This window comes from Prionailurus bengalensis, chromosome A2 (genome assembly GCF_016509475.1).
Source record: "Prionailurus bengalensis isolate Pbe53 chromosome A2, Fcat_Pben_1.1_paternal_pri, whole genome shotgun sequence".
NCBI classification, from domain to species: Eukaryota; Metazoa; Chordata; class Mammalia; order Carnivora; family Felidae; genus Prionailurus; species Prionailurus bengalensis.
In genome coordinates this window covers 50812755-50836847 of record NC_057348.1, presented here as the reverse complement: position 1 = coordinate 50836847, position 24093 = coordinate 50812755, and the positions used below count along the sequence as shown (strand labels likewise).

The 24093-nt window shown below is 44.6% G+C and overlaps 1 protein-coding gene across 4 annotated transcripts in view; it reads left to right on the top strand.

Moving 5' to 3' along the window:
- Positions 1-2920: 2920 nt before the first annotated feature.
- The window catches only part of SRGAP3 (SLIT-ROBO Rho GTPase activating protein 3), a 262356-nt gene continuing 241183 nt past the window's right edge, over positions 2921-24093 (top strand). For all 4 annotated transcript variants that reach the window (XM_043588002.1, XM_043588001.1, XM_043588000.1 and 1 more), the window contains exon 1: positions 2921-3730. In XM_043588002.1, coding sequence (XP_043443937.1) covers positions 3664-3730 — 67 coding nt within the window. In that variant the 5' untranslated portion in view covers positions 2921-3663. The remainder of the gene's footprint in view (positions 3731-24093) is intronic.

Below are 24093 nucleotides of genomic sequence, written 5' to 3'. Positions count from 1 at the left end.
GTTACTACCTTGTGAAGGGTAGTCATCAGGCCTGGCTCTTCGTTCTCATGGCAAGGAAGAGGTGGCTACGTGGAGGGGAGTGTCACAGAAGGGCCTGTGAGCCATGGTGAGGATCGGAAGGAGGAAGTGGAGTACATTGTCCCAGGGAGCCTGCCCCAGTCATACTACCTCTTCTTGGGGGAGGAAGATTCTGATTCTGGATGATGTGGGTTCACTGTGTGTGGTGATGTATTTGCAGGGGACATAACCCTTTTCTTCTTTTTTTTCTCTTCCGGTTCCTAACCCGGGGCACGGAGGGGGGATCTGTGGAGCCCCAGCTCTGATCCTAGGCCCTGGGGGGTTGGGCCCTGAAAAAAAAAAAATATCTGTGGGACCTCTGCCACGTGCCAGGCACTATAAGTTCATAATCAAGTTGGATCCACCATTTTACAGGCGAGGAAACGGGAGTGAGGCTCAGTGAAGGCACAGAAGGTACTCAGGGCCAGCCCCACGCTGGTAAGCAGCAGAACTGGAATTTTAATCGCCATCTGTCTCACACCAAAATCCAGCTTCTTTTGCCGCTCAGCATGTGGCCCTATACCATACCTCACTTCAGTTTCATAAAGCCTTTTATGATGTTTCTGTGGCTCAGTGCCTGTACTTGCGTCTCCCAGAAATATCTCTGGACTCGAAACTTTAGTAATGGCGAGAATGGCTGACATTCACTAGTTCCTGCCTCCAACTAGCAACAGCAGGTTAAGTCATTTGGGCTAGTTCTCAGAACTGCCGTGGCAGAGCCAGGCAGGGAATCCTGTCTCTCATGTCCCAAGATGCGCAGTACTTAACTCTGATCTTCCTTCGAGGGTTAGTCTTGAGGCAGGGATGCTAATCTCTGAGCACATCTTTTTCAGGTAACATGTGTGGCTTTCGCTCTTTTAAACTGGTCCAGAGGGGAACCTCAGAGGGCCTGAGCAAGCCCATGGGAAGGGTGAGGCAGGGGGGTGATGGCACAGGTTGGGGGATAGTATTTGTGAACTCTGCGACCTCCTGTCTCTGGACATGAAGCTGTAATAAGCCCTGTGGTTCACCGTCTGCACTTTCCCATGTGCTCTCTCCAGGCAGATCCTATGTCTCTCCATCTGCAGGCTTAGCTCATACTGTTTGCTCCATAGGAATATCCTGTCTCTTCCCAACCTCCCCCCTACAACCTCTGGGCCTCATGCCTGTCTGAGGAGACCCATTGCAACTGCTACCCTCTCTGGGAAACCTCAATGGACTGGAATGGATTCATTTCTGAACCCAAATCCAATCATTTATTATATAAAATGTAATGGGCAAATATAAGACTGTTTTGAGAAATTTGTGAAAATACCAAACTTGGGGGATAATACATATTAAGGACACTCTTAATATGTGTAATTCCTGTGGTCAGCAACCCTACAGTGCTTGATTTTATTTTTAGAGAACAAATCTTTTCTACCTAAGTGCATCTGAAATGTTTTTTTTTAAATGTTTATTCATTTATTTTGAGAGAGAGTGTGTGTGTGTGAGCTTGTGCATGGGGTGAGGAGGGGCAGAGAGAAAGAGAGAGAGAGAGAGGGAGGGAGAGAGGGAATCCCAAGCAGGTTCTGTGCTGTCAGCGCAGAGCCTGAAGCAAGGCTCAATCCCACGAACTGTGAGATCATGACCTGAGCCAAAATCAAGAGTTGGACGCTCAACCGACAGCCACCCTGGTGCTCCTGAAATGGGTTTAATCTCTCTAGTAGAATGCAGGCTATTTGAGCATTTGTATGGTCAAAATCTGGTGTCAGATAGCCTATTTTTTGATATGCTGGTGACCTTGGGTAAGTCATTTCCCATAATCTGTGCCTCTCTTCCATCATCTGTGAAACAGGGATACTTATACTATGTTGTTAGGTTTCTTTGTGGGGGATATCATGGGGTAATAATAATTGCTACCATTTATTGAGTGTTTACTATGTGCCCAGCACTGTGCTAAGCTTAGCTCTACATTTTTATTTGATCCTCCCAAGAGCTCCCTCAGTTTTGAAGTCCTTTACCCTACAATATTTTCTTCCCCAATAGCACTTACCTTCTTTACACTATAGTATAATTTACTCATTTTGTTTATTCATCTTCCCCTTCCCGGGCCTCTTGCCTCGTGTGACTCCAGGAGGCACCATTCACAGTGCATTCTGGTTTCTACCATTACTGAGAATATTAACGTGAGTGGTGGGGATTTCCCAGAGTTGTGTCAAGTAGAGACCCTGGAACTGCTCCAGGAGGACAGGGATTTTTTTTCTTTTTTTAATGTCTGTGCCTATTTTGACTCTTGCTGTATCCCTGTATCCAGAATAATGCCTGACCTATGGTAAGCTTTCAATAAATATTTGTTGAAAGAATGAATTAAAGAGCCCTAAAGAGAGCCCATTTCATTGGTGAGGAAACTGAGGCTCAATGAGTTATTGATTTGGCTAAAGCTCTAAGAGACAGTGAAGCAGCTGGGTGTTTCTAGCATGCCTGCTCTCAACAGCTTTGCAAAGCTGCATGTCTGAAATGCCTGGCATTGTCCCTGCCACCCCGCAATTGCTCAACAAATATTAATGAGCTTGCCTACATGGGTCAGCCTCTCCCCTCTGCGAGACAATCCCTACAGAGTAACAAACTGTCACATAGCCATTGCTTTGAGAAATTAAACTGCATGGTGCAAAGAAAAGGTGAGACTTTTGAAGTTTTTGGAAGAAAAATTCCTAACACGATTGCTAATGGAGTTTGCAGGGGCCTCTCAGGCCTTTCCAACCCGATTCTTTTTCCTGCTGCCTTCCCTTTTGTGAGCATTTCTTCCCCTTTCTGCTTGCAATGAGTTCTGCTCTCCTGTAGGCTACAATGTGTCAGTTGTTATAAAATCCGGGAGGTGGAGCTTGGTGACGAGGTGGGTGGGGGAGCGCTCAGCCAGCCCTGCAGGGCGAGCAGTCCAGCCGTGGTTCACCGGAGCTTAAGCCTTGCAGCAGGAGAACTTCCATCTCGCTCTTCTGGCTTTGATCCTCACTGTACATCAGACCAGAGGCGCCGAAGGGAGGGAGGATGCGAGATGACCGGCCCTCTGGCAACCTGACCATCTCCTTAGCAGAGCCTTCGAAAGCCAGCCGGAGACTGACTGCACAAGCAAGGAGGCGCCGCGCCTCTGTGGATGTGTGTGTGTATGTGTGTGTGTGTGTGTGGGTGGGTGGGTGAGCGGGTGTGAGTGAGTGAGTGAGAGTGTGTGTGTGTATGTGTGCGTGTGCATCACGACTGTGTGTGTGTCGGTTGAGTGCGAGAGTGCACGCGTGAGTGTGTTTGTGTGCATGTGTGTGTGATTGCTCTCAGTTATTATTTTTGTGGAAGAAAAATCTTGAAAATCTGGGGCAGGTTACTGTGCTCCTAGGGGCGGTAGTTCTTCTTTTGCAAGAGGAGCTGACCAGACCAAGCTACTAGAGACATTTTTTCGGCAAGTAAAGAGAATTTTCCTCCCAGAACGAGAAGCATTTTTCTCCCCCCTGGCTCTGCAGCCGAGTAAAAGAGATTAGTCCCTAAACCCTGTGAAATCGACTAGAGCCGAGTGATTACCAGGGCTTGAGAGAGGACTGGGGAAGAAAAAGAGAAATAAATCAAACAGCCTGTCAGTGCCTTTGGCCACGTTGGAAGATGTCATCTCAAACTAAGTTCAAGAAAGACAAAGAGATCATTGCTGAATATGAAGCCCAAATAAAAGGTGAGATGCGGGCTGGGGAGTCATGCTTCCCCTCCCCTTTCCTTTTTTCTCTTGCTCTGGCTTTCTTTTACCCTTTTTCCTCCCTGCCATCACGAAATGTTGTTATGCATCAATAATCTTATTGTGAGTAGGAACAGTGGCAGCCGCACAAGTCCAGACTGGTTTCAACTGCAGAGAGCCCTGGCTCTGGGAGTGTGGATTATAGAATGGGCAGCAATCACTGCATTGCAGGTGTGTGAGGAGGATCCTACGCCCGGCTTTAGGAGTGTCGTGGATACTCCATCATCTTGGCCGTGACATGTCACTCTAAGGCCATTTTGACAGTCACTGCCTCTTCCCCCCTCCCATGCTGAAAGCCCCTTAATGTGATTTTTTTACTATCTGCTTTTATTTTTCTTTCTTCTTTTTGGTTTCTTGTTGCTTTCCCTTGCCCCTTTCTCTGGGCTGGAATTCACATGCATGTGCACACAGAAGCAGCATCCCTGTGTTGCACTTCTTTGTCAGTGTCTCTCGGCTGGCCTGGGTTGCCATGGATTAACTGTTATGGGGCATATTGATCCAAACTAATGCAGGCATTTAGGCATAAAGAGGGAGCTCGGTGCAGAAAATGTATTCTCTCGCAGTGTGCAGCCCCAATCACCGCCCGTCTGCCTGCTAGCGTGTAGGGTCATCAGCCTTCATTCAAAGCCAACAGCTTAGTGTGCCGTTTCGGCTGGTAGGAGCTGCCTGGCTTCCGTAGCACCAGAGGAAGCCTGCCAGCAGAGTGGGATGACCTCTGGCTGCCTGTTCCAGCTTTGGGGCTACGGGGTGCACGCTCCTCTCAGAAACTGCTCCCTAAATCCGCACTAGCAAGGCGAAATAGGGAACCGGACACAGTCGCATAGACAAATGCAGGCAGAATCCTGGTTCACGCCAGAGGGGGTTCTCCCACCTTCCTGAGTTCTAGACTCAGTTTTGGCAAGGAAAATCTAAAAGCTCCATACTCACCCTTTCTCCGAGGACAGACCCTGAGGGAAGCCTGGGCCTGCGTCTCTTAGTGTCTGTTTTCTCTCTGGTCCTGGATCTCCTTGCTGCGACACAGGGTGTGTTTGTGGTCTCCCACAGAAAGACTAAAGACAAAATACATCTTCAATGGATGTATTGACGCCTGCTCTTGAGATTGTGGGTGGACTGTTTGAGCAAGTTGATTATTTGGGGCTCAGGTGACCTGAGGCTGCCCCACCTGCTTTTAGGTGCTTCTGCAGCTCCATACTCAGTGACCCAGGAAGTCTCCCCGGGAGCGGCAGGGGCCCGACATCCACAGCTGCTGCACACGCTCCCGATGCTTGGGAACCTTTGGGAGGGGAGTGGCCAACAGGGGAGGGCTTTGTTTTTTTTTGTTTTTTTTTGTTTTTTTTTCAGTCTCGCCAACCCTCTTGTGTCTTCTAGTCCTGGTCAGACCCGGCATGCTAATCACCTCTGGGGGTAGACCCCAGGGCAAAGGGAGCTGAAAACGTTCTCTAGGTTTCAGCTCAGTGTGGCAAACTGACTTAGGATGTTTCAGCCTTGCTGAAAATTTAGTCACAGGCCCTTTACTGGTCAGAGATTTGAACTCACCCGGCTGCATCAATACAAAAGCCCAGTTTCGGCCTTTGCATACACACTTTTTAGGGAGTTTATGTTTTGTAAGATGAATTTGGCTGAGTATTATAGTTCTTTTTAACTGAGGTTCTCATGAAAAATGCCATACTAGAGAAGCGAATGCTGAGTTTTGGACAGTTTGGGGTTTTTGTTAGCATTGTCTTGGTAGGAAATAACGCTCATCTTGTTTTTGGATCACTGCCACAGGGCCCGTGAACTTGGCTTGAGGATCAATGAAGCATTTATTGCTCCGGCTGATTCTTTTACTTTTTTACCTTTCACCTTTATTTTAACAACTACTTAGCAAGTCCAAGGTCATGCATTTCCGGCAGGAAATTTGTCCAGATGATCTTGTCTCTTCCAGACCCTAAGGGTCTCTACATTCTGGTTAAAGGAGTTGAATTTTATTCCTTTAGAATTGACACCCACACGACTAAGGCCAGGACGTTGCTGTGGCTGAAACCGTCTGGAATCTTTTCCTTTCAAAATTCTGTTTGTTAATCATCATCATAGTTCCTGATGATGTACGCACAGGGCTCTACAGTTTCTCTGTCTGGCTCACTCCCAAACATCACTACTCTTGGCCTACACAATGTACGGAAAGTGTTTGTATGAATGAGCTCAGCTTTAGAGATGAGGAAACTGAGGCCTTGTCAGGTTGAGTGACGTGCCCAAGGTCACAAGGCCAGAAATGTGAAGGTAGCTGGTCTTCTTTCCCATTGCATTGTTTGCCTGAGGCTGGCCCTTGAAGGATTGATGTCAGTGGCAGATGGCGGTTTTGTGGTGGGGACTGGCTGTCTCTTGATCGTTCCATTGTTTACCCTCTTACTTTTATCCCTTGCCTTTGTTGCTTGCCTCTGAAGAATGTTTGACCAATCACCAAAAATAACGCCTGAAGCCTGTTTCCTTTCTCCCTGGGTATCATTTGACCAGTTTGGTGCAAACCCTTCGCCTACTTAGATAGATTTGGTCCTCTGTGAATTTAGTGAGGGGCATTTTTGGTTTTTAAAAATGATACTGAGTTCTTTGTTGACTTACTCTCTTTTATCTCTTTTTGAAGAATTTATTGACCTGAGGAGAATGTTTTAACACTCTTTTTTTTCCCTATTGTAAAAGAAATATCAGATCCATGCCTTCTCTTGCCTCATCAGTTACCTGAATCCCTTTGATTATATATTTGCAATGCAGTAGTATAGCATGTGCTTGTACATGTCCAGTGATGGGGAACTCATCACCTCCCAAGTCCACATATTCTACCTTTAATAGCCCTGGCTGCTGTAAGTGGTTTTTATATTCATCTGTTGGTTCTATAGTATCTTCTCCTTGGGGGTTCATAGAACAAGACAGATGCTTCTTCCCCATGACTGCCCATTGGATGTTAGAGACTCTGATCATAGCCCCACTATGATTATCCTCATTTACTCACATAAGATGCTTATCTGCTGCTTAATCATCTTCACTTTCCTTTGGATTTACTGTATCCTGGTTACAAACTCCCAAGTGCCTTTGGGTGCTTGACAGATACAATAAATGAGTGAAGCTGGCCAAGTAAGATGATTTGTGATAGTTGGTCTACCACCTCCGTGAGGGCAGTAGATGAAAGGGTGATGGTGGTTATGGTGCCCTTGAGAGCACTGTCTAGATGAGAGCTTTGTGCTTTTATTTTACTTTATTTATTTATTTAAAGCATTTTTTAAATGTCTTATTATTTATTTTTGAGAGAGAGAGAGACAGAGCATGAACAGGGAGGGGCAGAGAGAGAGAGAGAGGGAGAGACACAGATCTGAAGCAGGCTCCAGGCTCTGAGCTGTCAGCACAGAGCCCGACTTGGGGCTTGAACTCAGGAACTGTGAGATCATGACCTGAGCTGAAGTCAGACGCTTAACTGACTGAGCCACCCAGGTACCCCCTTTAAGAGTGTTTCTAAGTTCTAGGGGCACCTGGGTGGCTCAGTCTGTTAAGTGTCCCACTTCAGCCTCCGTCATGATCTTGCTGTTACTGAGTTCGAGCCCCATGTCAGACTCTGTGCTGACAGCTCAGAGCCTGGAGACTGTTTCAGATCCTGTGTGTCTCTCTCTCTCTGCCCCTCCCCCACTTGTTCTCTCTCTGTCTCTCTCTCTCTCAAAAATAAACAGTAAAAAAAAAAAAAGAAAAACGAGTGTTTCTAAGTTCTATATGAGAGGCTTTTGATGTGATCAGAGAAAGAAAAACAACTATCACCTCCTTTATGCTGCATGTATTGCTTCTATTAATATAGCCCAAGGATTGAATTAGTCCTTTTCACTGCCCACCCCTTCACTGTACCATATTTATTTTACATGCTATATTTCTCCAATCCACTAAGTGATTAGGATCTTTGTCAGAGAGAAGAAAATGAAATGAATTTCATATGCGTTGTTCTTGGTGACCCTGTGCTGGCCCCAGATGGACTCTATTTCCTGTCTGAGGTGCTTGCAAGTGTCCCTTTATGAATCTGTTCAAGCACTTTGCTTGAGAGTGACATCACATTCTCTAGTCTGGAAATGGCAAGCTCTAACTTCTTCCCCTTTTGAAAATCAGAACAACATTTGCCTATCTCCAGCATTTTGGCACTTATCCTGTTTTTCACAGTTCCCTCAAAGATCACCGATAGTGTTTGGTAATCTTATTTGCCAGAGTTCTCAGTGCCCTGGGCTCTCATTCATCTTGCTGTCAGACATAATGATCTATTCTGCATTTATCTAGAGTTCCCATTTCCATTTCAACCTAATAGAAAATTGAAATAGAAACACAGTGATTGACTTTAGTGTTTTGTTTTGGTTTTTAATTATACATCCATAGTCATTTAGGCCATCTTCTTAATAGCAAAAGTCTAGAATTTGGGGGAAGAAGGGCAGATTTTGAAGAAGATCACAGAGAAGTGTTTATTTACTCATTCATTTATGTATTCATTCAGTAAACATTGATTATCTACTTTCTTCTTAGTCTTGTGCTGGGTGTTGTGAGAGATGCAGAGTATATGATACATTCTTGGCTTTCTAAGAGTTTTCTTGAAACATGGTGATAAAATCGGTAAAGGAAATGGAAAAAACAAAAACAGAAACTCAGAACACAAAAACTCCCAATTGAGCACCAGAATGAGTTTAGTCTTTATTTTTTATTTTTTTTTCTAGTGTTTATTTACTTTTGAGAGAGAGAGAGAGAGAGAGAGAGAGAGAGAGAGAGAGAGAGCAAGCATGAGCAGGGGAGGGGCAGAGAGGGACAGAAACACAGAATCCCAAGCTTGCTCCAGGCTCTGAGCTGTCAACATAGAGCCCAATGGGGGCTTGAACTCACGAACCAAGAGATCATGACCTGAGCCGAAGTCAGATGATTAACTGACTGAGCCACCCAGCCGCCCCGAGAATGAGTTTAGTCTTTTTAAAAAAAATTTTTTTAACATTTACTTATTTTTGAGAGACAGAGCCAGAGCATGAGCAGGGGAGGGGCAGAGAGAGAGACACACACAGATCTTAAGTAGGCTGCAGGCTCCAGGCTCTGCACAGCTGTCAGCACAGAGCCTGACATGGGCTCAAACTCACAGACCGGGAGATCATGACCTGAGCCCAAGTCGGTCACTTAACCCACTGAGCCACCCAGATGCCCCGAGAATGAGTTTAGTCTTAAAGAGAGTATGGCATTGAGTGAATGGACGAGAACTTTAGGAACCCTCACTACTCTCAACAGGCTTCAATGAGGAAAGTATGCTGGGTGGAGAGATATTGAGGAGTAGCGGGGACTGTGGCTGATTAAGGCTCACCTAGAAGCGTAAGCCTCTGCTCAGCTTCAGTCTCAGTGCCAGGCAGGATGTGAGCCCAGACTGGTCAGTTCTTTTAGTGTTTCAAGGGCATCTGGATTTTAAAACAAAATCTCCTCATTTTTATTTTTAAGTTTTTAGAAATGTTAAAAACATTAAAAAATTGGGATGTCTTTTTTATTTTTGAGCTGTAAATTCTTTTTTAAATTGAAGGATATTTGACACACAATGTTACATTAGTTTCAGGTGTATAACATACTGATACAACTCTATATGTTACTCTGTGCTCACAAGTGTAGCTACCATCTGTCACCATACAATGCTATTATAATATCATTGACTGTATTCCCTATGCTGTGCCTTTCGTCCCCGTGACTTACTCATCCCATAACTGGAGGCCTATATCTCCCACTTCCTTCACCAATTTTACTCATCCCACTACCCCTCTCCCTCTGACAGCCATCATTTTGTTTTGTGTATTTATGGGTCTGTTCTGGTTTTTATTTGTTCATTTGTTCTGTTTTTTAGATTCCACATACAAGTTAGATCAGGTGGTATTTGTCTTTCTCTGTCTGACTTACTGTACTTAGCATAATACCCTCTAGGTTCATCCATGTGGTCACAAATGGCAAGATCTCATTCTTTTTTATGGCCAAGTAATATTCCTCTCTCTCTCTCTCTCTCTCTCTCTCTCTCTCTCTCTAGATCCACACACACGCACACATACATACATAAACACATCACATCTTCTTTATCCATTCATCTATCTATCCATGGACACTTAGGTTGCTTTCATATTGGCTGTTGTATATAATGCTGCAATACACCTAAGGGTGCATATATCTTTTCAAATTTGTGTTTTTATTTTCTTTGGGTAAATACCCAGCAGTGGAATTGCTGGATCATATGGTATTTCTATTTTAATTTTTTGAGGAACCAACATACTGTATTCCACAGTGGCTACACCAATTTACATTCCCACCAACAGTGTAGGAGGGTTCCTTTTTTGAGCTATAAGAGTTCTTTATTCTGGATACAAGTCCATTATCAGATATAAGATTTGCAAATATTTTCCTCCATTCTGTGAGTTATGCTTTCCCTTTTTCGATGGTGCCCTTTGAAGCACAAAAGTATTTATGTTTATGAAATTCAGATTATTTATTCTCATGCTTTTCATGTCATATCTGGGACTCGTTTGCTAGATCCTAGGCCATGATGAAAATCTCCTGATTTAAAAAATATTTTTCTTTAATGTTTATTTATTTTTGAGAGAGACAGACAGAGAGAGTGCCAGTGGAGGAGGGGCAGAGAGAGAGGGAGACACAGAATCCAAAGCAGGCTCCAGGCTCTGAGCTGTCAGCACAGAGCCTGACGCGGGGCTTGAACTCATGAACTGTGAGATTATGATCTGTGCTGAAGTCGGATGCTTAACTGACTGAGCCACTCAGGTGCCCTGAAAATCTCCTGAGTTTTACATGCAACTCAAATTTTTAAAAAATATTTTTTACTGTTTGTTTTTAAGAGAGAGTGTGAGCGGTGTAGGGGCAGAGAGAGTAGGAGAGAAAGAATCCCAAGCAGGTTCTGCATCGCCAGTGCAGAGCCTCACGGGGTGCTCGAACTCACAAACTGCGAGATCATGACCTGAGCCCAAATCAAGAGTTGGCGCTTAACTGACTGAGCCACCCAGGAGCCCCAAATGTAACTCAAATTTTTAAGAAACACTATGCTGCCTGAACAAACTCATCAGTAGGACAGTTTCAGCTCACAACCCACCGCTTTGCAACTTCTGGCCTGTAAGTTGAAGTCCATAAAAGGTCTTGGTGATGGAGCCTCAGCCAGTTTTCCTGTTTTATCTTTAGTTGTTTTCTCTATATTAGGCCTGTGCTCTTAAAACCACATGAGGCCAATCCCTTGTATCTGAATCCTCAGTATCCCTTCCTGGAACCTTCACATCTAGTGCCATTTGTGCCTTTGTTCTGGTTAAAGTGTCCCCCTTCCTCCACCCTTTCTTTGTCTGGGCAACTCCCGACCGTCGTTCAGTGGCTGCCAAAATGACACCTTCTTCCAACTCTCCTAGGCAAAATTAGTGATTCCCTCACATCTGTGCTCATGGTCGTTTTGTTTCGCCAGATAGGCTGAGAGAGTGGCCGGTACTTTACTAATGAGAAGTTTTACTCTGAACAACTTTTAGCTAACTTAGTTATTTTCCTTGACATGTGTCTTAGTCTGCTTGGGCTCCCATAACAAAATACTGTGAACTGGGTGCTTAAACCACAGACATTTATTTTTACAGTTCTGGAGTCTGGAAGTCCAAGATCAAGGTACCAACAGATTCAGTTCCTAGTGTTGTAGATGGCTGTCCTCTCGCCGTATGCTCACATGGCCTTTGCTCAGTGTGGGGAGAGAGAGAGAGAGAGAGAGAGAGAGAGAGAGAGAGGGAGAGAGGAGGCTGTCTGTCTTCTTCTTCTTTAAGGGCACTGATCCCATCATGAGGGCCTCTCCCTCATGACCTTCAACTAAACCTAATTATCTCCCAAAGGCCTCATCTACCTCCAGATACTATCACATTGTCACATTGTGGGTTAGGGCTTCAACATACAAATTTGGAGGGGGAGACACAATCTATGACAGCACCTATACTTTTTGTTCCATTGAAAGTAGAGGATTGGGGCACCTGGGTGGCTCAGTCGGTTAAGCATCAGACTTTGGCTTAGGTCATGATCTCACAGCTCGTGAATTCGAGCCCCGCATCTGGTTCTGTGCTGACAGCTCGGAGCCTGGAGCCTGCTTCCGATTCTGTGTCTCCCTCTCTCTCTGCCCCTTCCCTACTCATGCTCTGTTTCTCTCTCTCTCAAAAATAATGAACATTTTAAAAAAGTAGGGGTTTTATTGATAAAGGAAACATTCTCCATAGTTTACTGAAGTTCCTTGTTTGTCCCTGACAGGGGAGATATTTATTAGTGGAGATTTGGTGAAGGCTTATGTGTTCAAAGCAAGAGAAATGTTTAATGAGGTGATGTTTGCCACAGTCACAGTAGGGTGTGGCTGGGAACACTGCATTCCAGGCTTTTTGCAGTTTGGGGAAATCTGTACATCTAGAGGTCTATATTGGCCATTTTTGGAGTTTTTACCACCAGAGTTTATTAAAGACAACCTTTCCTTTCTAGAAACCTCAATCACTCATTCATTCATTTACTCACTCATTCATTCAGTGACTGTTACAAGCCATGCTTTAGGCTATATAACTTTACTTAGGCGTGGGAGGTAATTGATTTTTATTTAGTTCCGGGTCTCAGTCATATACACAGTATCTGATTTTGTGATCTCAGTACTTCTCAGAGGTAGTCATTATTATTCCCATTTTATAGACTAAAAGCTCTATCATTCAGAGAAATAAATGAAATAAGTTGCATCAGATTGCACAGGGAACAGTGGCAGAGTTAGGGTTTACGCAGAGCCTTCCTGACTTCCAGTTGTACAGTGAGGTGAAAGCCGTGTCATAGCAATGTGGCTCTGAAACCCAGGGGTCTCTTTCCTGGGGGGACCACTCTGAGATGGGTCTTTATCTCTGACTTCCTACTGTTCCTGAAACTTCAACTCCCCTTCTAATCCGACTTTTCCTGGTTCTCCCTGGATGCCACCAACTGTGTCAGATCCTTCACACCCATCCCATGGAGTCACCTTTGGCAAAGTGCCCACCGAAGACACTTCTGTAGACTTGACTGAGGCTGCCATATCTGCCTCCATAAACTGGAAAATATAGGACTGGAAATTTGAGGGTTCTTCTAGTCCCCTCCACTAGGGAGGGGAGTCCAACTCCCCCACTTTTCTTCCCTCACCCTCCAGATGTGGAAACTAATGTTCAGAGAAGGGTTCTGGTGTAGAGACACTTCGAGACCATATTTCCGTGAGGAGGAAAGCTCTCTCTGATCGGTGCATTGCTGTATGCTCATGCCTGGCATCTAGTTGGTGATCAAGAAACATATGAAGTTGGATTGCTCCGGTGGGTGGTGTAAGGCCAACCGGTGGTGGTTGCCTGGGAGGTAGAGCTGAGTGGTACCTTGGAGAATGGGATGAGGCAAAGATATAAGAGTAAGGATAAGAGGGTCAGGAGGAGGTGAGGTTAGGCTCATTTAGAAGATGGGTCCTGTCCTTGTCACTGCCAGGAAGGGACAGGGGTCGACTTCTTCAAGGTGCTGAGTTTTGGAACCTCTGGCCTAACACAGGACCCAGCAAGTCCTGTGGGTCCTGATGGCTTGTTGGCCTCTGGCCTAACACAGGACCCAGCAAGTCCTGATGGGTCCTGATGGCTTGTTGGTGTTTATAAAATATCTTGGCTGGCCAGGAGTGGGATTTTGGCTCTTTTCTCTTAATTCATATAATCATTAGGCCAATTTATGTTTGGAGTAGTGTTCCCTGAGATGTATTCACGAAATTGGATGTCAAGAGGCGTTAGGTGGGAAAAACAGTTACGTGGTCAAATGGGTCTTGGGAGTTCTAACATAAACTGAGTTGAATAGGCTTGTTTCCCACAGGACTTCTTTTTGGGGGGGGGAGGTGGAAGAGAGAGAATTCCAAGCAGGCTCCATGCAGCGTCCAACAGGGGCTCCAACTCACGAACCTAGAACTGTGAGATCATGACCTGAGCTGGAGTCAAGAGTTAGACGCTTAACAGAACCAGCCACCCGGCGTCCCTCCCACAGGACTTCTGGGAACCTAGAACGTGTTAAGTGTGAATCACCAAGAAGGGGCCATGAATTTTCTTAAACTTATTCCATCTTGTAGATGTTTCTCATGGAAAATCGCACAAGACCGTATTCCTGAGATTACATTTTGAAATTCACAATTTGTGGATTATCCACATTCTTTCTCTTTTTGCCTTTTGCCCAGTTCGCTAATTTTTATACTTTTCTCTGAGGGCAGTTTGAAGAGGGGAAGAGGTAAAACAAATGCGTATTCAGCTCAGCTAAGTGATATTGATGTGGTGTTTTGAGGTCACTTAGAAAATGTGGGTTTTGACATCTCCAATTACAGAGCGCTCAACCATTGATTTAAACGGTAATTTGGCGACAGCTTGCCCCTGATCAATATGCATGGCGTGTGCCTGTGTCTGTGTGTGACAGTAAGGGGATGCACTCGGCTGCAGGCTGTGTTCAAGGTGCCTTGAATGGACCTCAGCACTGCCCGTGGGATTGTACGGTCAATGCCAAATGATGATGCAGAGGAATGCGCGAAAGCCCGTAGCCCATGCGCCTCAGAGTGAACAGATCTCAGCCACAAATTCAGGTGTATGAGAACTAGGTTTTTCTTTATTTCTCTGTAACTTGATTTCCATTTCTCATCTCTCTTTTGCTGAGGGTGACAGACATAAATCTAAGTCAATTTGGGGTTCCTCCTGTTTTCTTCAGGGTTGTGCCCCAAGGTCCAGGGGACTAAGGCAGTGCCAAGTGACATCTGTTGTGGTTATCATCAATCTATTTTGGCAACTGAGATAGCCTCCTTCCCTTTGGGTCGTCAGTGGTCTGTCTATGCCAGTGATCGATCCTTCTTTGTTCCCAATCTCGAGACTCTTTCCTGTGTATCTCTCTTTAGTCCTTCTGTGCTGTTTGCAAGCACTGGGAGCCATCCTGGTTCTCACATACCATGCTGGGCTGTGAGCGTCTCTGGACATTTGTCTCAGGCCTGTCTTGCCAGGCCCCACACTTGATTCCCCTCCAGTGCCTCCCTAGAGCTCTGCCTGGGGAAATGGCCCAGCTCCTGTCTGTTCCCAGATTCTGCAAATGTGTGTGGGGGGTTCCCTCATCATCCTCTTTCCTTGGGCTTGTTTGGGGTGAGGCAAGGTGCAGGCTATTTTCTTATAGATCCATAAAAATCTACATACACTTTGCTTTACTGACTCCTGGAAATCTTTATCCATGTGTAGAGTTGGGAAGGGGAAAGGAGGTTATTGGGGGTGGTATCCTGGCTCTTTGTCACCACACATTCCCTCAAAGCTATTTTGAAAGTCAAAAGCCAAGAATTGACTCCTTCTCTGCATTATCCCTGAGGCAATGAACACAGAGAGCCCTCCTTGCCTGAATCTGGTCCAGAAGCTCTTAAGGAAATATGGAAGAAAACCCTTCAGTATTTCAAAATATTGCAGTGAATTTCCTTTCTTTTCCACCTGCACCATCCTGGCCCAGACTACCATCACCTCTTGCTGGGACCATGGCAACATCCTTCTAACTCAAAGTGTCTCCACCTCTGCACTACTGACATTGGGAATTGGATTAGTTTTTGTTGTGGGACCTGTCCTGCACAACATGTGTTGTTTGAGGCCTGTTAGTTGTTAGAAGTCTGTAGCACCTCCTTCCCTCCCCCAAGCTGTGACACCAAAAAATGCCTCCAGATGTTGTGAAGGTTCCTGGGGTGGGGGTGGGGGAAGGGGTCGGGGGAGGGGGCAGAGGGGGGCACGTGCAAAAGAGGCCTCAGTTGAAAGCTACTGACCTAACTGGTCTCCCTGCTTCTCTTATCCCAGTAACCTGTTCTCTGTACAGCAGCTAGCAGTAATCCTTACACAATTTAAATCTAACCGGGTTACTCTCCTGATTGCAAACCCTCCAGTAGCATCTCATTGCATAAGAGTCGAATCCAAATCACTGGCTAGGCTTACAAAGCCATGTTCTGCCCACCTTGGCCCCCCTATCTCTCCACAGTCCAAGCTTGTAACCCACTTTGGGCCTTTGCACATAGCTTTTCCCTCTTTCTAGAACCCTCTTTCCCTAGATTGTCACATGGCTGGCTCCTTCTTAGGATTCAGCTTTCAGCTCTTGTGTCACTTCCTGACCACCCAACCTTAAATAGCTGTGAAGTAACTTGGATTAGCTGACTTGAGTTCTCAGCAGAGTACTTATGGCCATATGATATTTCCCTTGTTTATTTCTTCTCTTTACCAGAATTGAAGGTGTGTAAGAACAAGACTTTTGCTTCTTCTCTTGTCCATTTGTGTTTTGTTAGCACCCAGAACGGCCCTTAGTATATACTAGGTGTTCATACTATTGGTAGAATGAATGAATGATGGACTTTGCACACAAGCACATATAAATGTTCTACTTCAGGGTACCTAGGATTGTGCTGGGGATTGCAGTTTAGAGGAACAAAATGAAGCTGATCTAGGCTTTCCCCCAGCCCTTACTGGAAGGTAATTCAGGAAGATGAAGAATCCGAAGAACAGACAATTGTATCTGTGCAGAGCTGCCCAACTCATTCAAGGGAATGAAGTAGAGGGACTAGGTGGCCACTTGCAGGGGTCTTGCAGGGAATCCAGTCTTTTCTGTCAATTGAGATCCTGGTTTGTGTCTGAAGTGGGGATACAAAAATGGATAAAATGTAGTCCCCATCCGTGTCTTGGTGTTTTCTGGGAAAGGTAGTTACAAGAATAGATTAATTGATTATAGTAAGTATAAGAAGTATCAGGACAGTGCCGGAACCATACACGCTTTGAAAACTGAGAGTGAAAGTTGACAGCTTTGCCCCGGAGAGCTGAAGAAGTTCTTATAGAAGAAAGGACTTCACGGTAGGGTTTTGAAGGATGGATAGAAGCACAGCTGGTGGTAAAAGGCATGTTGTAAAGAGAGAACAGCATGTGCAAAGGCATGGGGGTTATGAAAAGGCCTGGGTACGTGGGAAATGGTGAGAAGGTTGACATGGCTGAAATCCAGAGTAGACGGAATGGACTATGGGTGGTAAGGACAAGAGCTTCAAGTTCCTTTCTAACCACTGGATAACCATGAGTCTTTGACCTTGGAGATGGTGGAATAGAGTCTTCTTCTTTTTTTTTGTTTTAAGTTTGTTTTTTTGTTTGTTTGTTTATTTATTTTGAGAGAGATAGAGATAGCACAAGTGGAGGAGCAGCAGGGAGTGGGGGAGAGAGAGGATCCGGAGCCTGATACGAGGCTCGACCTCCTGAAACTGTGAGATCCTGACTTGAGCTGAAACCAAGAGTTGGATGCCTAACCAACTGAGCCACCCAGGTACCCTGGGTGAGAGTTTTACTTTTTTTATTACATTTTTTTCTCATTATGGATATAATACATGTCATTTTAAAAGTTTCTTAAATATAGAAAAATATAAAAAAGAAGAAAAAAAGAATTTAGAAACCACTTCCTGAGCCAGCACTATAAACATTCAGTGTATTATTATCTTCCAGACTTCATATCTCTATTTACCAAATCTGCTTTATATATATGTATCTCAAAAATATGGGATCACAGATCTTTAATGAAAAGTTATAAAAAAGTTATAAAAAAGCTGATAGGCAAATCATCCCAGGCTTAGAGCTTAAAATAGCTTATGGCCTAAAAATAAATAGACTTTGTCAAGTACAAACATCAATCAATAAGCATAACCTTCCACGTGTTGTGATGGTCCTTTAGAGCAAGGGTTTGTTGGGAACCATTTTGTTGTGGGGATTGGCTTGTGTTGCTGTTTCTGTCCCACTGGATTTGTATAAAATTGGGGGGAACTGAGTTGACTCATCAAGAACCACTCCCCCCTCCCCACATCTGTCCTAGCCACTTGTAGCTAAAATTTTCCCCCTTCCTGGTCCCCTAGAGTCTCACTTCCCTGTTGGTACCCGGGCAGCAGTTCTTGCCTTTGGCAGGAAATATTAAAAAGAGAGTGTTGTCTAGGGCAAAGAATTTAGCCTCAACAGCAGGTGACCCTTCCCTGCTGGTACATTTCCTTTGGTCCCCCTTTCCTCATTGCTCTCTGCCAGTGTCCCTGGTCATCGGTAGTACTTGCAGGAATTCCTGATTGCCGGTCTGCTTCCAACAGTGATAACCTGCTTTCCCCTTATTTCTCATGGTCAGTGAGGCTATTTCAGAATACAGTGTATTTTAGATTAGTAAGTTTTCTGACTCTTTGTCAGACAGAAAGGCCTGAATTCCTGTAGGCGGGTATAGCTCTCACTCAGAGATGGGAGCACCCTGGGAGGTGACAGCTCTGTAGGGGCACTTTCTAGAGCTTAGAGTGCCTTAAAAGGAATGAGAGAGACACAGAGGGAGGTGACATGAGAGGACCCTTAGCAATGAAACACCTGAGCCACCTTCAGGGACACAAAAGAGTAGGTGTCACTTCTCTGATTTTATTTGTACGAAAGAATGCAAACTGGCTGAGCAACATGGCTGCTCTCCAGCTGTCGTCTGGATAGGGCATTTGTAAGTGGAGTTGGCCATTGCATTACTTTTTACTTTACAATGTCTTTATTTTTATCGGTGGCCTCTCCAGACAGTATGCTTTGGATCTCCCAAAGATATATCCTCTTGAGGAAACCGAGGCAGAACAGTTTCTCCCTGGCTTCTGACACCTGGTAACTGGGGATGCCTTGACCTTCTACCTGGCTCCTGACCTTTTGCTAGGTTATGGTCTTTGGAGTTTGTTTGTCTCTTGACCCTCAGCTAATTCAGGGCTTTAGTCTGGGCATGACCCTCCTGCTTAGACCCTACCCTGAATATCTCTGACTTGCTGGATCTCATACTTGGCATAAATTTGCCATGAAGACCCTGTGCCAAAAATGGCAGAGGCTCTACTGCTCTTTGCCAGAAACACAGAATTGTTGCGCTGTTGGGAATAGGGGGAAAGAAATGTTGAGAATGTGGTAGGCCAATTCACTTTGATTTAGCTTAACAGACATTAATTGAGTTCCTACTGTGTTCCTTGTCCTCATAGACTTTATAATTCTGCGGGGAAGACAGATTTTAACCTGTAATGGCAAAAATGTTGAGTGTTATGACAGGGTGGTACAGAGCTCCTGGGGGGACCTGAAGCAAGTGGGTATACATAGTTGAAAATAGTGTAGGTGATTTCTGATATTGATCTACAGAGCTGAACTGTATTGGCCAAGCTTATGTCATCACCATCGTTTCTTGAGGTATTTGGGATCTAGACAGCACCATCTTTCCCTTTAGAGAAGAGTCAGAAGCCATCAAAATATTGAAGGAGTCAGGAAGTGGTACTTGTAAGAGAAACATACAATTCCTGGTATAAAAGACAAAAATGGTTCCAGAAAAGGAAGGCAGTAGTAGTTATACTCAAGATGGTAAATACAATTGTGGGATAAGTGCTATTAAGGGGAAATTAAAGCCAGGGCTCAACTGAAGAGGGCCAAAATCCATTCTGGTTGAGCAAGTTATGCTAAAGCCACAGAGGGAAGGTAAGACAAGTATGTGGACTGTGGAAAAAGATGGGGACTATGCTTTGGGTGGAACCACGCAGACATGGATCTGAATTTTGCCTTATAGCTTATCAGCTGAATGACCTTGGATAAGTCTTTTCTTATCCCAAAAAAAGAGGAGAAGAATGGGGAAGATATATCACCAGTTTTGACTTGGAAAATGGATGATAATATCTCACGTGTGTGTGTGTGTGTGTGTGTGTGTGTGTGTGTGTGTGGTGTGTGAGAGAGAGAGAGAGAGAGAGAGAGAGAGAGAGAGAGAGAGAAAGAAAGAATTAGTTGAAGTAACACATATCAGCACACTGCTTGGTACACAGGAGCATTTACTGATAAATGAAAATGTTAGCTAAATCAGTAAGAGGGTCACCAGCATTCAGAGTCCTGGACAGGGAACCCATGCCTACAGATGAAACACTTAGTAAGTGCAGCTGGTTGGAAAGGAGAGGAAGGTGGGGTAGCACTAAGAAACCATGAGTGCAGGTGGAGTTGCCCTCATGGGCAGCTGGAAGTAAGTCTCAGGCAGGGCTTTCTTTGACTACTACACTGTTTTTACCAATGTGGCTCCTGGGCCACCTGCATCAGGATCACGAGGGAGGAATTTATAACAAATTCAGATTCTGGGGTCTTATCTCAGACCTATTGAATTAGAATCTCTGGGGACTGGGGTGGGGCCTGGAAACCTGCATTTTTAAAGTGCCCCAGGTTTTATGAACTTGAATTTTTGCGTCTGAACTGTAATAAACTCATCCACTTGACTGTCTTTGTATCTTTTTTTGAAGGCAAAAGAACATTTAATAATTATGTAGACTGTGTGAATGAGAAAGAAAACCATGGACCCCCACTGTGTGTGTGTGTGTGTGTGTGTGTGTGTGTGTGTCTGTGTAATGTAACCCTGTTTTTTTAACAAAAAAATATGTGTCTTAGGTGTGCTCTAAGTATTAGGTGTGTATAAAAAGAGTCTGATAGTTTTTACTGATTTGTGATGCTGTTTACTCTTGGGGACTAGGAATGGAATGTAGGTCAGAGGTGGGGGCAGGGTGGTAGTGACAGGGAATGGTGGGAAGGAGACCTTTTTTCCTTATATTCTTCCATTTTGATTGATTTCTAAAATAATGAGCATGATTACTTTTCTAATTAAAAAAACCCACAAAGTTGACAATAAGTAAGGAATTTTATGATGCTGATGCTCAGACATCAGCTGAACTATAAAAAGAAAGAGGGAAAGAAAAGAAGACAGACACCTGCAACAGATATTTAAGTAATGCTCAACTTCGTGTGTTCCTTATATATTGTAAGAATGATGGCTGAAATGAAATACACTACTTTACTGGGTTATTCCCCAGGGGAAGTGGAAGGTGTTTGTTTCTGCTCTGTCAAAATTCTAAGTGATGGGAATAGGGGTGGAGTAGTTAAGCCCAAACATTTAATTTAGTGGGTTTATATCAGGAGCCATCATGGTACTTGTCCAGAATCTGGGGTTTAGAGTTGTGAGGCCTGATTTCCCTTTTCTGATCTGTTTTTTGAGCAAGGCATGTCTCTATTCTGCATCCTTGCTTCCTCATCTGTGAAATGAGGGCGTTATCTACCTTAAAGGCTAGTTGCTGCGAGGATCAAATGAGGTGGTGTGTGAGAAAGTAAACTCTGGAGTGCTGCAGCAATGTTAATTATTTCTATTTTTGCCTAGCTCCTCCCCTGGACATGCTGCTATTACCGTGGAGTTGTTTATGTGTCTGTCTCCCTGTGAGATCATTGAGTGCAGGGGCCTTGTTTTATTCATTCCCGAATTCTTGTGCTTAGTGCCTGCCACACAGAAGGCATTCAAAGCAAGTTCTGGAATAGCTATCAAAGATAGAAAAATACATACAACAGTTAGGTTTAGGCTTATGAATATTAAGATGCTTTCACTTGTGTTTAAAAGAATTTATAGAAAATTCATTCAAGTCCACAACAGAAATGATACTGCTGGAGAAAGAAAAGAACTTCATTAAGGAAAATTTAATTGCCCAGTTTTCTAAAGAGACAGAGCCACATCCCTCCATCCTCATTACTGTTAAATGCAGGATGGCTGGTTCCAAGGAGGGCAAGATGAATGAAAAGAGATTGTGAAAAGGCAAATCCTGATACTCCTGAAGAAAAGTCTCCCAAGAAACAGGAATGCTCCCTGGATCACCAGTTTCCTTTATTGTCAGAGCCCGGGAATAAGCCTCCTCTGGGCGACTCAGACAAAGGCCCTCTTTGGCCTCTACCCCAGACCTTGGCCAGTAAACTGCAAAGTCCCTTATTGCCCCTGGAAGTGGGAAAACTTCCAGTTGCTTGACAAAAGTGGAAGGATTATCTGAGGCTCAACTTGGGGGCTCCAGTACCTCTAAGACCCGGGTAATTATCATGTGAATGGGCAGGGGGAGGACTGGAGCCAAGTCTAGAAAAAAGAGACCTGGGGTAGACCTGAAGTTAGGAAAGAGGGGACCAATCTCAGGTTTGGTCCTCTGGATCCTTTTCCTGTGCTGCCATAAATCTGCAATTTCTTCTCCCCTCTCCTATACCAGTTCAACCTGAGGGCACCATTAGATGGGTTGATGATTGTCCAAACAATTACCAGTTATTGCATGGACCATTGTCAGCCCAGGTAAAGTCTCTGTCCTGTATTTGGATGATGATGTGAGCATGCCCATGTTGTTTGAAAATGGCAGGACACCAAGGACAGCAGGTTTAATAATTGGTAGCATGGTTACTGGTATTGAACTGCCCAAGGTTTGCAGCCCAGCTCTGCTGCTTTCTAACTGTGTGACTTTGGACAAGTCTTTTCATCTCTTGAAGACTCAATTTCCTCATCTGTAAAGTGGAGATAATAATCCCGCTTTAAAAAGTAATCTATAAGATTAAATGAGATAAAACACGTAAAGCCCTCTGCACAGTGCTTGGCACATAGTAAGGACTCAGTCAGTGTTAGCTATTGTTATTAATAATCACAGCCCTAAGAGTCACACTATAAGCTTTGGAGCCCAGTAGATTGGGCTTAGATTCTAGCTCTGTTGTTTATTAGTTGTGGGCAAATTGTCTAACCTTTCTGAGGCTCAGCTCTCTGTACTTCCGCTGACTAGGAGCAATAAATAATACCTACCTTGGGCATTTCTGTAAGGCGTTGAGGCCAGAACAGACCCATAGTAGATGTTCCATAAACAGTGGGTTACCATTAGGAGAAACAGCACATCCTATGGTAAACAGAACCAGGAAGCAGAGAGATCTTAACAGAATGGGATGAGGGACAGACTCCAGAAATATGAAGTTTAATAGTTTCTTTAAGAGAAGACCACTAACTCTTCAAGAGAAGCTCAGCTTTTTTGCCTGTTGAGCCCCGAGAGGAGTTTCTCCTATAAATAGATAGAAATGTGAATAGGAGTAAGAAAAAATTGGCATTTGGCTAGGATTCTAGACCTTAGGCCCTGACCCCATCCTGTCCCTTGTTCAGGTAGCTCTTGGCTTCTCCCCAAGAGGCCAGAGGGAAATATATGATAGAGGCCACTGACGGGGCAATGAACACCCATCGTGAAGCTGCTGCTTAGCACCCCAGTGCTGAGGTCTGGTGAGCAATTCTCCCCTCGAGAACCCCTTTAGCCTAAGTGGGTTAGGCATTCAGGCCTCCCTTCCAAACCCATACTTCAGTCTTGGCTCTCTTGCTCCAGAGTAACTGAAACTGGGCTGGAGCTAGAACATCTGACCTCTTTCTTTCAGGGAGCAGCTCAGACAATTGCTCTGACTCCTCTCTGAGAGGCTATCAGGCCTAACTGCCAAAAGGGAGAAGAGAGAGTTAGAAGTCTGGACCCCCTTGGACTGGACCTTTGGCCTTCTTGGGAGTATAACCTCTAGGAATTTTGGTCCATGAAGGTACGCTAAAACCTGGCCAGTCTATAATCTCACCTTTCCTTCAGGTGGGTAGATTTCCATGCATTAAATCTTGACCCTGACTTAAGAGGAGTGAATAGAGTTGACCTTCAGCTCTCTGAAGGTCTCTGAAGGTCCTCCTTTTGACCTTTCTTTGAATGCCCTGAAGAGCTTAACGGCCCAAGCCTATGATCAGTTCAGGGTGTGGCTCCCTCCCTCTGCAGAAGAAATCAATGGAGAATCCGTGACATTCACTCTGCATCCTCAGCCCTGCTCCATAGTTTGCCTGCTATGCAGCCGGGAGCTGAGAAGTTTAGCCCTGAATGATTTAAGAATGCCTCTTTGACGTACCTCTCCTTCTCCAGATTTTTAAAAAGCGGCTCAAGACTAAATTGAAAAATTCAGTGTAGTTTTTCCAATAAACTGATCACCAAGCAAGAAGTGGTCTGCAGGCCAGTGATGTGTTTTGTTAAGATGCACAGCAGAGTCAGGCAACTTCATATACAAATCTGTATTTTTCACTTTTTGAAAACAAATCAGGTGATCTGGCTGCACTGGTCCCTCATTCCCCCGTGGTAACAAATCAGCCAGAGCTGAGTAGCAGCTGCCATTTTTAAGTGAGGCATGCCATGCCATGTTTAAGTGGGTGGCTTGGTTGATTAAGCATCTGACTGTCGGTTTCGGCTCAGGTCATGATCTCACAGTTCATGAGATCGAGTCCCATGTCAGGCTCTGCACTGAGAATGAAGAGCCTGCTTGGGATTCTCTCTCTCCCTCTCTCTCTCTGCTCCTCCTCTGCCCCCTTCAAAATAAATACATAAACTTAAAATAAAATAAAATAAAATAAATGAGGCATGCACTTTTGAGTCCCTG